Here is a 14,681-nt window from a genome sequence, read left to right on the forward strand (position 1 = left end):
CAAACTTCAGCACTGCAACTATTTCTCTCCGTGGCCTTGAGGAGCCAGGGTCTGGCAGCCCAGGAGATGCACAGGTCCCAGGCAACTCACTAGTCTTGAATTTGAGTGCCAGAGTAATCATGGTTACTTTCCTTCATGTAAGCAGATGCTCCGAATATGGCCCTCTACCTCCAACTCCTCCAGCTACCCATCAAGATAATAATATTTATTGCAGAGAAGTGAATTTTATTCACATTTCTAGATTTCACCGAAACCCTCAGCGGGGAAGCGTGATGTCTGGAAAGTGTTATTGTTACTGTGTCTGTAGTGCTGTCTGAAATATCTTTATAGAGTCCCATTTGTAATGTATAAATGAAATGTGCCTTCTATTTTTCTTTAAACACAGCAATGTGCATAGTACAAGACAAAGCATATCAGATTTTATTACCAACAATGTCAGGTATTGTCAAACTGCTCCACAGTGTGAATCACATAGAAATAGATGAATCGTTGTGAACCAAGTCCCCTCAAATTTATGGTCACACTGACCACTTAATGGTTTCTATGGCAACTACAGGGCCTGATTACACAGAACACTAGGGCAAGAAATTTAAAGTATTTTTAGATTTTTTTTCCAGTGCAAAGCAGCAACTTGAAATCATCAGGAGGAACCATAACCTTGTCAACAAGCTTCTCTAGATGGACTGCTAATTGTTTCATAACCCTTCATTTGCCCACAGCCATTACAGTCAGTCACTGGAAAGCACAAAATGAAATAAGTGAGGAGCAGGTCTGCCATGAACTTCTGTCACCTTCAGCACGTTTACTCCTAACCATTTCTGTCAAAAGGACAATACAATCACATGCAGGTCTTGTGATGTGGAGGGGTTGAATCAACTTCCCAGCTAGTCAGGTCAGTCTGGGTTTCAGCTGTGACTCGTGTGAACTGCTCATATCCAAAACAGACGGGCAACCCCCACTGTTCACAAGGAAAGCACAACGATTTCCAGATGTTTCCCAGCATCCACTTAGACTACTTTCAGAGTAATACTCATCTTTTGCATTTCGCAATTGATTTGCTAGGATACTCACTGGGTAAAGTAGTCTGGGTCTCCAGGGTCCCATCACCTCCAATACTACACAGGGAAAGAACAAAATCATCAAGTAGGGTTAATCCTGCAACCATCTGTCTTATTGTCACCGTATGTTGCTGTAGCAGCCCAGGAAGAAAAAAAAAAAAAAAAAAGCAACAGACTAACCTCAAACAGGACTAAGGAGATAAACCACAAGAATTCAGGGAAAGTACTGAAAGATTTCACATTAAATTAAGCAGGGTATCAGCTAAGATAGAAGCTATGCCTCCAAACTGGGACTAGAGCACACTGGAAGAACTGATTTTTCATATAGACATGCTGGGATGCCCATCATAGAAAGGCGTATTTCCTCAAAGTTGCTCCACATGACCTTGCTGAAACTACATCTGTGCGCAGTTATGCATAGAAGAGCGACTGAGTTAAATGCTCATTAACCACTTATCTGGGATTCTGCAATTTTGATTATGAAAAGACCTTCTGCCTCTACCATTCAAAACTTTTCTGTGTGCATAGCCAATACATTCTTATACCACTACTGTCAGCCCCTCCTGGAGACATCTATGTCTGCAGATACATACAAGGGGGGGGGGGAAGAAAGGATGAAGAAAATAATGCATACATGTGCACACACTTATCAACCATACTTCTGCCCATGCGAAGCAGGCAGTTTCCTTCCACTCTAGCATAGATATTGAGATTCACACCCACTCTGACATATATTGTCTTTGCCCACTTTGCAATAGCAAAGATGTCTGGGACGTCTTCATTGAATATGCATACAGTGCTCTCACCATGTTAATGCCAATCCACACTCACTCAGACTCTCCAGCATTAGATAATCACAGCAACAGCAGTATTTTGAATAAACTCCAGAGAGACTAGCAGGAGGCTGAAAGAATTCACTCATATTAATAATCCAGTACTGTCAGACAGACAGGACCATGCTTGTAGCAATCAGGTCTAGTTAAAAAAAAAAGGCAACAAAAACAAACACAGAACGCCCCCCCCCAGGAATCACTCCCTTTCTCTGCCAGTCCTGCCTCCTCCAAACCTTACCCAGAAATACTTGCTTTCAGCATCCTACCCCTGTATTTACATACTTAAGTATGTAACGACACAACCAGGTGACCCACACTTTTAACTGTGTTTGTGGACAAAAATAGAGAAAGAGAAAATGGAGCATTTTCACCTCCAGGAAAGTCCCCTCCAGTCTGTTTGTAGGTCAGTTGCTTCGGCTCCTGCTGCAGTCTGGAAAGGATGGAAAGAATAATTTATAAAACACTAGAAGAAAAAAGTGCTACAAGTTTAGGTAAGACAGACATCGTGATTTAAAAGTGATGAAGCATTTTGGTAACTTTACTCTGCATCCAGCGAAGCTTTTGCAATATCCCAGTTTTAGCATAAATGGTCCATATCCTTATTCACCACCACACACTGACCTCTGGGCAGCCCTGCATCTCCTGTGCTTCAAATTCATCGGCTTCTCCTCACATACAAAAGCAGCATACAGTCCAGCCAGAAGGCATCAGACTGTAAGGTCAAGGACATGAGGCTTTAGAACAACTACTCTTGTTGTTGTTTTAGGAACCCAAAGGGTTTAGGAATTGTTTTAGGAACCCAAAGGGAACAGAAACAGACCCAGATTAACAGCAACAGCTTTGTATTTGTTTGGATTTTTCTGATGGAAGATGCTTCATCCTGGCATTTCCTGAAGAAAGCTGATTTTGAGAGAGACGTAATAATCCAGGGGAAAAAACATCCAACAAAACCCCACATACTGATGAAAAATTCCCAGCCAGTTTTAGCTGTAAATAAATCAGTAGAGGATCTGCTTTTCAATCTGTCAAAAAACCAAATCTTTGGTATAAAATCCACTTTTCTTCTGCTGGACCCAGTCTGCTAGTCTAACACACAGACTTGGTGAGGTGTAGGCAGGATTTTTTTTGCCAATACAGATAAGCATGTTGGCGTATTTATTGCTTTCACTGTGCATTGGTGTGAAGTCAGAGAGATGCGTTCTAGCCAGTGACATGGCTAAATTGCTCAATTTTTCATTAATCTCCAGCTGCATCTAGACTGAGAACAGCCTTCCTGCAGCGTGAATTTTAATATTTTTTGAAAGTAAATAAATAAACAAACAAAGCCATCAGAACAAAGAAATTTGTGATGGATTTGAGTAGCTCACAGGACTGGGACAGACCTCTACCAAGGTCAGCACCATGACTCGCGTTCAGGAGAGCAATCATGAAAATGGGTTCTTCGGCAGCTTTACAGTTTCTTAGTGGTTTCACTTAATTTTGTATTCTTCAAAAAGCCATGGTATCAATTCAGCCATAAACACTGACTGCATTCAGGGCTCTTGTGGGAAACAGCAGGAGGAAAATCAATGCCTCAGTGGACCAAGACAGATCTTTGCTGCTGCAGTCCCTCTGTGCCAGGGATGGTTAGACAGCACAAAGTGGGCACTGCTGCTGGCTGTACTGCACTTTGTGTGCTGGGGGCAGGGGTGTGTATGTGTACACACGTGTGGGAAATACTCTGTCATTTTTTCCATCCCCCGCCCCCGCAATATATCCCTTAATAAAAACCCCAGTCGCACCTTGCTGTGGCAATGGCAACTAATAGGAACTACATGACTAATGGCAGGATGAAAAACTGCCTCGCTCAGCTCTTGAGACAGGGACCTCAAGCATCAGAGTCTGGCCCTTATGACTAGAGATCTCTGAAACATTTCATGTATTAAAAGATTTAAACTTTAAAAAAAGAAGAGAAGTGTACTAGTGCACACATCTAGCACTAGATGTGGGGGAGGAAATCAAGCAATTAATTTTAAGAGTCATGGCAATAGATAGGAGGGAGACTTGCAGGGTCATTACTGAGGTCTTCTAAGAAAAGTTCAAAGCTCAGCAGAGGGGAAAAGCCAGGATTACATCAGGTCAAGCAAAATCCGTTTCAGAGCTAATGAGGAGGTGAAGATGTGCACACCTGCCTGTAGATAAGCCTGATCATTTAAGGGCTTCAGTCCCTTCAACTCCTTCTGAACCCTATGGGAGCTGAAGCTACTAGAACGAGCACTGGTTTAGCTCGGGAATTAAAATTCATGGGAACTGTTGACACAAATGTTTGCTTTCATCCCATGCCAGAACAATTCTGTAGTGCTGTGTAATTCTAGAACTTTTTTTCAGAAAACTTCAGTGCAGATTTGCAGTATTGCCTGCTATTCTTTTCTGAGACCTTTCTTTTCTGTGCTACTCTTTTGTTTTCAGTTTGCATTTCTTGGTACACGAAATACATGAGAGTTTTAACTGGAAGATGCCTAAACCAGGAAGCAACATCTGAAAGCAAAATTCTGAAATACAGAAGTATCAGAATTATCTCAAGTGAGAAGCACTTCATTCTGCAATCAATTATTTCCAGAGGAATGTTCATGTAAGATCTCTCAGTGCATGAAAAATGTCAATTGCTTGCTCTTGTTTTTATGTCAGAAAAGACTATTCCTATAAGGCAGGCATTTCCCTTTTCAAAAACACTTGAATAAACTGTGTGCAATAGAGAATGTGATGCCATTTCTGTTCTGGCCTGAATTATTCATTACTGGATTACACAATTGCCAGTGTCACTCATATCCCTTCAGGCTATTTCTTTGCAAAGGGATACAGGTAGATGAGTTTTGCTTTGCCAAGACAAAGCAATTTGCTTTTTATCTGATGATGCCTGACACAACCACATCTAGGTAGAAATCAACAATTGCTCTTCTCATTCTAAACGTGGGAATACAGCAGTACTCACAGTTAGGGAATCTCCCAGTGCTCCTATGACTTTGATGTCAGCAGGTTTTAGCTCATGTACTAAAAAGCAGTAGGAGAAAAAAGCATGATTAGTGATAACTGACACAAAATACTGTTTAACAGAACAAAGGTCCAAGTCTTTGGTTCCAACCTGATGGTATTTTTACAGACTTTTAGGGAGAATGAGCCTCAAGTTCTATGCGTCAGCTAGGCAAAAGGCATAACTTCTTGCCTTTGCTTGCAACAGTGTACTCAACTAAAAAGGAAATAAATGGACCTTAAAACAGCTTAGGAAAAAAATGAAAACAGATTAGATATGTTTAGGGATGCATACATTCAATCTCTTTTAATTTGTTTTCAAGTTTGGGTCATAGATCAATACTTTCCATTAGCAATCTGCCTGTAAAGCCTTCCAACTACACACAGTGCTCCTACTGCGCTGCTTATCAGAGTAGGCTCACCAGGTACATCAAACTTGCTAAGCCACTAACCTGCCTAGGCAATTTTAATCTGCCATGTTGCTGTATATGATATATGATAAATGTGATCATACTTATCCACAGAGAGCACACCTGCTGTGTTGCAAAACTTGCTGTGTATGGCAAGACAGACTTTCTTCCTTTGCTGCTAAATATATCAGCTTTTATTGTTTCCTTTCCATCTAGGATTTGCAATTTCAAGATCTTACTGTTTTTAAAAACAAAAGGTGAAATCTTTCCTATTTGTGATTTTAGCTTACAAGTCCTTTCTCACCTGATGTTGGGACACGACTGGATGGAGCCTGTTCAGAACACGACAGGTCACTGCCCCAATTCTGAAATGGCAAGTTACAAAATTGGTTCACCTTGTAGTTAGAAGATAATACAGAATTCACATATGGTTTAATTGTGCAGTGAAGGGCAAAACCAAGTTAAGACACAGACCCTAGTTTGGTGCCTAGATAGCTCAACAGTCCTTTCCTCTTCCTTGTGGAATACTGTCTAAACATTAATTACTTCTAGTGAAATGTTCCAGCCAAAGCATAAAATTTTTCCAAAGGCAAAACATTTCATCTAGAAATATTGCTTATGACAAAGTTCCATAAGGAGGATATTTTTTTTCTTCTCCTCTCCTCTGCAGCCTGGAGATTTTGTCCGTGACCTAGAAGGTGGGGTCGCCAGGTTTGGAGTCCTGCTCTGTCTCAAGAGACATCAGATGTAAATGCAAGCAAGCCAAAAATCAACAATAAAATTCTCTGCAAAGTAATAATATTATATTAATGTATTGTATTATTATTATTTCCCATGTACCTTGTTAGAAACCTATTCTTTTCCTCGAAACTTGCAAAAAGGGCTTGCTTTCACTGAATATAAAATGTAAAAAAATTTTGAAGCTTCAAAAGTTTCAGTAAAAAGAGCTATCAGCCTCTAAATAATTGGACTTTACCATACATTTGAAGGTGACATAATAACTATTATGTTTATTCCACAAACTGAGGAAACTGAGTCAACCACACATCGCAGAACATCTTGGTTCACCAGCAGAAGCAGCTGATGAATGTGCCGCCCACGTGCTTTGGTAGTCAGCAACAATATTAGCTAAGAAGGCAGCGAGGGAAAAAATTGTAATTGTTGCAATGGGCAGTCCCTGTAAGAGCAAAAGACAGATGCTTATGCTGATCTAAGAGCCAGCCCTGCTTGGAACAGGAGGTTGGAGTAGGGGTGTCCTGAGGTCCCTTCCAAACCCAATTATTCTGTGATTGCACAATTCTACCATTCAGAGAAAAACTACATGGACCAGTGGTCTCCAGAAAGCATGGTTAGTGTTAAAAAACATCAAGACAAATTCATCTGTTCTTTTAAAAAATGGTGTGATGGGCCCTACTATCAGCCATCTAGTTAAAGGTTGGCTGCAGAGGCTAGAAATGACAGCTGGGCTTATTTTTAGATCAGAGAGGAAACTGTTCCTTTACTCTCTCTACAGTTTCTTTCCTTTACCCTATGTCTTCAAAAGCTATTGCTGTTGAGATTCAGTGGAAGTGCAAGAATTATCCATTAAGAGTATTACTCTAGCTCTACAGATAAAAATCCCATTTCAATGTTGCAAACTATGGCTTGCTAAAACAAAAACAGCTGTTGCTCTTTGTAACCCTCAAGGCACACAGAGATTTTCATAATTTGACCAGGCATGAGAGGGCCCTCAGTATGCCATATGAGCCCAGCCCATTTTTACTGCCATCTCCAATCACACTTAGTCTGCATTCCTGCAGCCATTTGTCAAGAGCAAATAACTGCCCCATTTCTTCAAGTCCTACACAAAGTTTGTTTCAGTAGTTTGTTTAATCTATCTTGTGGTAGTTGCTCAGTCATGGTCTATGACCTCCTTTGTATCTGGCCGCATATCCAACATGTAAAGGTGACTGCCCTCTTCGGGTTAAGCTTACTTGAGTGCATGGAGGTACAGTGGCTAACGAAAAGAATATGTAAACCTTCCTCAGATCATTTGGGGGCTCAGGGTTCTAATTATCTTCCCCCCATTGTGAGGAACTTGCTATCTGAATTAATGATGCATCCCAGGTGACTACTGTTGAGCATAGTTTTGATACAATTGCACCAATTAATACAATTGATTTTGTCTGGCTTTTAGGAAGAGTTTAACATTTGTTTACACAGGAAAAAATGCAATGCAAGATAAACTATTACCAGTTTTCAGAAAGGGAAGTGTATCTCATCTATAAATTCAGGATGATGTGTAACAGTCATCAGCTACAGCTTTGCATAGTTCGCCTGAGATGCACCAAAAGATGCAACAATTACCTCTATTGGCTCATTAGTGGGCTCCACAGGTGGATATGTGTAGTTGCTATTCTTGTATGTTCCCAGGAATGGTTTGTTCTGGAGAAAGAGGAATACAAAAGTAAGAGAAATTAGGCAATAAACACATGGCACAGACCACAGCAAATGATACCAAGACATCATACCACCAAGAAAGTAACTGCCTAAGCTGCAAAATGTAGATCTGGGTTTTGAAACCATGCTCCTTCCTTAAAATTCAGAAGTAAGATCTGTGTTTAGCACCTTATGGCAAAAATGACATGTCGGATCTCGATTGTAGTTTAACATTTTCCTCTCCTAACCTTCCACAAATCACTTGGACTTTATTAGATGTTTAGTCCTTTCAAAAGACACTGATGTAAAGTCTAGAGAAACCTGGGCAGATCTTCCTGTGTCAGCAGAGGGGAGATGAAAGATTGATTACTGAAAGGATCACTCTTCCCTCCAAGAAAGGTTGTATAAATTACATGGTTATTTTTGTCCCCTACTAATGCAAAATGCACTCAGGAAGACATGCACATTGTATAGGCTAAAAAATTTCACCGGGACGCCACTTATCTCAATTAAGAGCAATTCCAGTATCTGCATGAGGAGGTCTTACAAAGCACTAAAATCAGAAGGCATGTTTGATTAGAAGACCCACTGTTCTTTTATTTGCAGGGTTTTATCCTACTCCAAGTTGCCTAAGTACAAATAATTTTCCTTGGCTTGTTGGGCCCTTACAATCTGGCACACCTGGTATCTTCATGGACATGACTACCTCAAGTAGGATTTTAAAACTGTAGTGAGAAAATGTGGGAACAAGAAATAGCATTTGTGAGTGTCAGAATCTGAAAAAAGTTACTACTCCTTTTAGTAACAGAGAAGGTGAAATCCTCTGGAAACAGTCTATCTATTCCTTTGTAGCACTGTTTGCATAGTCTTTACCTCAGAGCTTTCCGAGCAGGGCAAACTACTGGCATTTCTATCAATGACGTTTTCAAAGCACTGTGGGCTTACCATTTCTGAAAACAATAGCCATACGTTCTTTGCAAGGGATATAAAACTTTTCTATGCCTACTTCTCAAAAGCAGCATCTTGAATAGGAGTGGATGAAGGGAAAGAAGTATAAAATCCACGTTATTTGGCACTGAAGAAGTTACTAAGTTAATGTAAGCTGCCTGGAAAGTATACCGGGTAAAATGAAGTAGGATCAGTTTAAGTGAATCTGAGGACTTTTGAAACATGCTGATTAGTAACTCAGCAGATCTTCCTTTTCTGACAGGATGGACACGTGATATGGACAAAATTCTCCTGCATGACTTGAATGACTTATCTCCAGACCCGAGAGTACAACTTGGGTCCCTGGTCTGCTCAGTTCTTTGGCCTCCTTGTTGAAACTGCTGAAGAAAGGGTGTCAATTATTGCTGATTGCAGTGGTCATTTCCACATGCTGATATACCTAGCAACTGTACTGTAAGTTCAGCAGCTTGTTTTATAACTGTAGAAGCAGCTTCCAAAAAGTCTGAAGTATCCCTATTATGGATCAGTCCAGGAAAACCAATCTGCCACTAATTCAAGAGGTAACAGATACTGAGGGTTTTCAGAGCCACTGTGATGCCCAAACCCCACTGATTCTAATGGGAAAGTTAATGCAGACTATTCCGTTGTTTGCTGCGTGAGCTGCCTCTGTACTTCACAAACATAAAACACAACGCCTGCTACAGCTGAAAACACACAAATCAGCACGTTGTCAATCAGTATTCATTGCACAGTAAAAAGCCAAGGGACACCAGAGCAGGTATATGAGATCACCTGCTCACTCAGAGGTAAGCAGGGAACAAAAATTTTCAGCAAACTTGTTTCAGACATACTGAACCCCTGCTCTCTGCAGCAACACAAGCATGTACAGCCTCCTGATACCCAGCTTCCACAATGAGGGTATATTTACCTGAGTTGGACAGTCGAGGACAATGTCAGCCATGAAATCAAATGAGTCAGCTTTCTGGCCTACAGGCTGTAACTAGAAAGGAAGACAAAACCCCCTATTTTGTAACCATGTCAGCTCATTTTACATTTGTATAACAATTCTAAACCAAAAGAATCTAAATATACCTTTCAAATTTATATAAAGCTGCCTGTATTTACAGACCTTGATTTACCCAAGGCTGAAATGCATCTACTTCTCAGAAAGAACATGGCAACTGCGTAACGAAACAACAACTCTAGAAAGAATCTTAAAATGGGAAGTGGAAAGCTACACTGGATCAGTTTAAACTCCTGGAGGATTTTGGCAGGCACATGAAGTACCTTGGAATTTCGCCAGAAGGCAAGGTCATAAACTCTCTTCTCTTGCATAAAAGACAAGACACTGAGTCCTTCAATTTTTATAGCTAAGCTGCATGATGGCATCTTCAACAAAAGGGTATTTATGTGTAGAAGATTAAACCAAATTTAATTAGAGGTACTGCTTGATGATTGTAAGTAATCATGTCAGCTGTTAAGACATTACCCCGAATTACACAGAAGTTACCATCCAGGATCTGAGATACTGCCTCTGACTGCATGTGTACTCCTACTGCACTACAATGCTAAGTAAAATGAGTTTGCTTAAGCAATCTTTAATGACACATTTTTATTGAGCTTTACTCATTTCCAAAGGTAGTAAACCTAAACTGAATTAAGGCCACTTTAATTCCTAACGGGACATTCACAACACATGCATTTAAAACAAACTTCTAAGTAATCCATTTTAAATTGACAAATGCAGTTAACAATTCTTTATTTGGTGGTATCCCACATTGGCTTACAGAAACATCATCCTTATTGAATGCTATCCTGCCTTCCACGACAATGGGTGAAGTAGACTTGAAGTTGCTCAGCTGAAATCACAAACTACTGTGACCATGCACTTACAGCACCTCTCTCCTCCCCACACACTTTAAGAAGCAAGAGATTATAGGCTCAGAGCAGCGCCAGAAATTTGAGGTTATCATCTGACTAGTAAAGAAGAAGCAAACACAAGGTGCAGCGTTATCCAGGCCTTCACTGCAATGTTTTTTACAGAGATTATTTTAGTGGTGGTCAGGTCTAGGTAAAGATCATATTATATGCAGAGCCTGTCACTTTACCACAGCATTCCAGAGAGCCTTGGCAAGCTGAGAATGGCCTTTCTGGCTTGGATGGAAGCAGTCAGGTGAAAAATAGGAGATATCTGGATGCCCATCCTACAAATGAAAGCATAAAGGACATCTGAGTGCAGAAGAATCCACACAGCTCCAACCTGGGGTTGCTGAGGCCAAATCAGAGACAGTAATGAGAGGTTCATGGTACTTGTTCTTGCTGCTCCAATGTGGAAAGTCTCATGATTACCTGGTGATACAAAGTGTACTTTGGCAGGTCCATGAGCTACCAGAAATGCTTAACTAGAGATGCTTATGTGCATCCAAGGGCAGATTCACCCAGAAGTAGCAAACCCACCATTTTCAATTTTCAAGTTTCTCTTGAGAGAAACAGAGAGAAGAGAGAACAGAAGAGAGACATTTTCAAGACTCTCTGGGTTCGACAATAAAGATGGGTTCCTCTCCTTGGCACATCACCAGAACTGGCAGCACAGGCATCACTATGCTCTGCAGTATCTTTGCATGGTAACAAGCATGTTACAGATGCTTTACCAGAAGGAAGAGAGCCCATCTGCTTTTTCACAGCTGTGTCAGCTCTGCAAGTTTGAAAAGAGCAAGAAGCAAGTAAGTGTTCGAGTGAAGGCAGCCAGGCTGGCCAAGTACACCAGTATAGTCTCCTTTCTGAGCAAAGCTGTACTTTAATACAGATACTGTAGCATCTGAAGGTTATGGAGTTTGGAAATTTAAATATCTTGGCTTTCATGTGAGTATTGAGATGAGAAAGAGTTTAGATCACATGTGACTGAAACAACATTTTTTTTGGTGAAAGCAGTCCTTCCTCAAAACTTGAGTTTTGATTCAGTGTGTTTGGGCTACCTTATTAGAGGACTACTATCAAAATTTTCATCTATATCTGATCTTTTGCCAAATTCAGAGGCAGAGTTTTCAGTTCAGGAACATCTGAATGTTGTGTGAAAAAACAGCATCCTGAGCTTTCTTAAAATCTGAACTAATGCTTGTGAGACTATAAAAAAGTTCAGAAATATTTTGCTGCTTCTGTTTTTATTTCTGTGTTCCTTACCTCAGTACCAAAACCCCTAGTGATGACTTTTCACAGGAAACAGCTTCACAAAAATTCCCCCTCCCAATTAAAAAAAAATAATATAAAAATAAAAATCAAAGCCTGTTTTTTCTGGGAAGCTTTCAGCCAGTTTTTCAACTTCGTCTGTAGCAGCATCTGAACTTTGCAAACTTATCATTAGGTATTGCCAGCATTGTCATGATCAGTCCAGTTCAATTATATCAAAGCAATCCCTGCTTAATATTTTGCCTCTCTGCTTTTAGTTCCAGGAGAGATGAGAAAGTGCAGATGCGTGTGAAAATTAGCAAATGGAGTTTCAGTTTCAGAGGTGGTTTGGGTCATGTCCTAGATTTATTGCTTATTGAGACTTACCATTCAAGGTACTGAAATATAATTGCCAATGACAGGAAAAAGGGCTCACTACATAAAACTACTACTTCCACCAGATTATATGTAAACTTCTCTTTCTGTCAGACACAGAAGAATGAGTTATGGGACATGAAGTGGAGGTGATGCTGTAGTCTCCAGTGAGCAATGCAACTATATTGCTTTAAGAACTGTAACTTAATATCTCTGTCTTTTATTAATCATGTTATATTTTCAGAAAGAAAAATATTTATGTACCCTTGAGAACATACACAAACAAGCCTCTTAATTCAGGTTTTGATTCATCTTCCAAAACAGTAACTCATATTGACAGCACAGTATGTAAAATAAGAACTGCCAACTATATGAAGAAATCTGATGTACTATACCAAACAGCAACAAGTTCTAATAAGAAAAGCACAGAACAAGCTGAAACTAGTTTGCATTTAGTTTCTCAAGGTGAGATACCCACACTTAGTCCTTTGCATGCAGAAGTCTCTTTAGACCATACCTGACCAAGAGGAATCTTGGGATTTTGGAGGAAAGTCTGGATGACCACTGTGAAATTTTCATGAGTATCATATCTGCCAGATTCCACTAGTCTCTGAACGCCAAGCTGCAAGAAACAAAAAACCGACCACCAATAACCCATCAACATCTCTGCATTATAACTGGGTTGTTTGGTTTTTTGGTTTTTTTTTTAGAGCCCAAGAATCAGAAGGAAGCTTTTACTACTTCTTAACTGAAATAGCCACAGATGTTGGCAAAAGGTGAGCCTTGCAAAGTGGCTGAGAAGGCTGGAACACAATACTACAACTGTCTACAACAGGATTTTGGTGACTAAACTCCAACCTATCCATCTGTACTAGAAAACAACATTTTTCTGAAGAGCTTTGCTGCTGGTTTTGGTCATACGGTGTTTTGGATAGCATCAAATTACCTCCTGCTTAGCTCATAGGGCCCATTTGAGTAAAATACTGCTATGATATGTTCCCTTGGTAATCAAGAGCTCACCTCAACTGCAAACAAAGTAACTGCACCACTCTTGATAAACATACCTGGTAAGCTCTGGTGGCTTCCCTGACCATCGTTAAATTTGGTGAGTTTTCTTCTCCTGTGAAAACACAACTACACAGATAACTGTGGGAAGAATAGAGGGAGTTAGAGATCTGAGAATGCAGAAGTCGCCCTTTGCCACCCAACGCCCTCATGATATGGGAGGAACAAGGAAACCTGTACAGTCGTGTTTCTGTGAAAATGTCTTATTGTCCTTGCCATCATTCATCATTTCAACCCTTATTCTTATTTTCTGCCTGGCATGAATGATACTACTCTAAATCAGTTTGGTTTCACCCCCAGGTATATCAAAGTGGTGTACACTGTAGTATGACAGTTTGTCCCATTCATTACCCCCTGGCATCCAAAGGCCCTGCAGCCTGACAGAGGTGCATGCCAATCCCTCTGGAACTAGAAACCAGATCTTTGAAATGTACTGGCCGCATTACCTCTGAGCTGATACCTTTCCAATCAACAATTCCTTTTGCATTCCCAAGCCACAGAATTTGTCCCTGTCTGGAGGGACAGCAAAGAACGCAAATTACCCATTGCAATAAAGCCTCTGAAACAGGAGAAACTTGTCTAGTCTGCAAATACTTCAAAGTCCCTCAAAAGGCCTGAAAATCCAAATGCTTGTGAACTTCAACCCCACCTCGAGGATCCCTGTATCAAGAACTTTAACCCAAGCTCATTGAGGTGTACATTATGTATCATAGGAAACCTTACAGTTCTAGACATGGACAAAACACACAGGTCCTTTAATAACACTTAGGTCAAAGCCAAGAGAAGGCAATGCCATCAGTCAGGGGGATGTCAGCATTGCATGGGATGTACGTAGGACTGTAGTGCTACCTTTGAACATCAGTTCAAATGATGAGAGAAGCATGGAATAAGAACATGCTTTATCATCATGGGCAGTAAGCTCAGGTACAAAAAGGAAGTGAAACGAGCCTTACTCTGCCAAGTAAGTGGGGCACTGAACTTGAGTATCCACAAACAACTGCCTCAGAGGGAGGAGGTCCATCACTTCAACCAGGCTCACTAGAGCTTTTGGAACCTGAAAGGTAAGTCAGGTTTTAGCTTAGAAGGAACTGGTTATGCAGCCCACGGTGCATTTATTTTACCCCAAAGTCCAGCCAATTGACACCCCTTCCCTTTCTCCGTTGTTGGAAGAAAAAAAAAAAAGCACAACAAAAAACCCCACCAAACTCCCCCAACTCAGCTTTTGATTCCTTTCTAACACCATGGTCCAGTGTTACTGCCTGTCATTTCAGACTGCATCTCACTACTGTCAGATAGACAAGACAAAAGAAAATGCTTTTGTAGAAGTCAATGTAATATGTTTGGTACCAGAATGGAAAAAACCCCAAAATCAAACAAACAGACGAGCTAGCACCAGTCAG

At 40.5% G+C, this 14,681-nt stretch overlaps 1 protein-coding gene across 1 annotated transcript in view; it reads right to left on the reverse strand.

Annotated features, from left to right (window-relative positions):
• PLB1 (phospholipase B1) overlaps nt 1-14,681 on the reverse strand; it is an 80,844-nt gene that overhangs the window by 13,808 nt on the left and 52,355 nt on the right. Inside the window, exons 39-48 of the mRNA XM_059835432.1 lie at nt 14,235-14,335; nt 13,281-13,362; nt 12,734-12,838; nt 10,785-10,880; nt 9,605-9,676; nt 7,657-7,734; nt 5,615-5,675; nt 4,863-4,921; nt 2,263-2,321; nt 1,072-1,115 (exon numbers count right to left, since the gene is read on the reverse strand). Of these exons, the coding sequence (XP_059691415.1) occupies nt 1,072-1,115; nt 2,263-2,321; nt 4,863-4,921; nt 5,615-5,675; nt 7,657-7,734; nt 9,605-9,676; nt 10,785-10,880; nt 12,734-12,838; nt 13,281-13,362; nt 14,235-14,335 (757 nt within the window). The remainder of the gene's footprint in view (nt 1-1,071; nt 1,116-2,262; nt 2,322-4,862; nt 4,922-5,614; nt 5,676-7,656; nt 7,735-9,604; nt 9,677-10,784; nt 10,881-12,733; nt 12,839-13,280; nt 13,363-14,234; nt 14,336-14,681) is intronic.

Source organism: Gavia stellata, chromosome 2, assembly GCF_030936135.1.
Source record: "Gavia stellata isolate bGavSte3 chromosome 2, bGavSte3.hap2, whole genome shotgun sequence".
Lineage (NCBI taxonomy): Eukaryota > Metazoa > Chordata > Aves > Gaviiformes > Gaviidae > Gavia > Gavia stellata.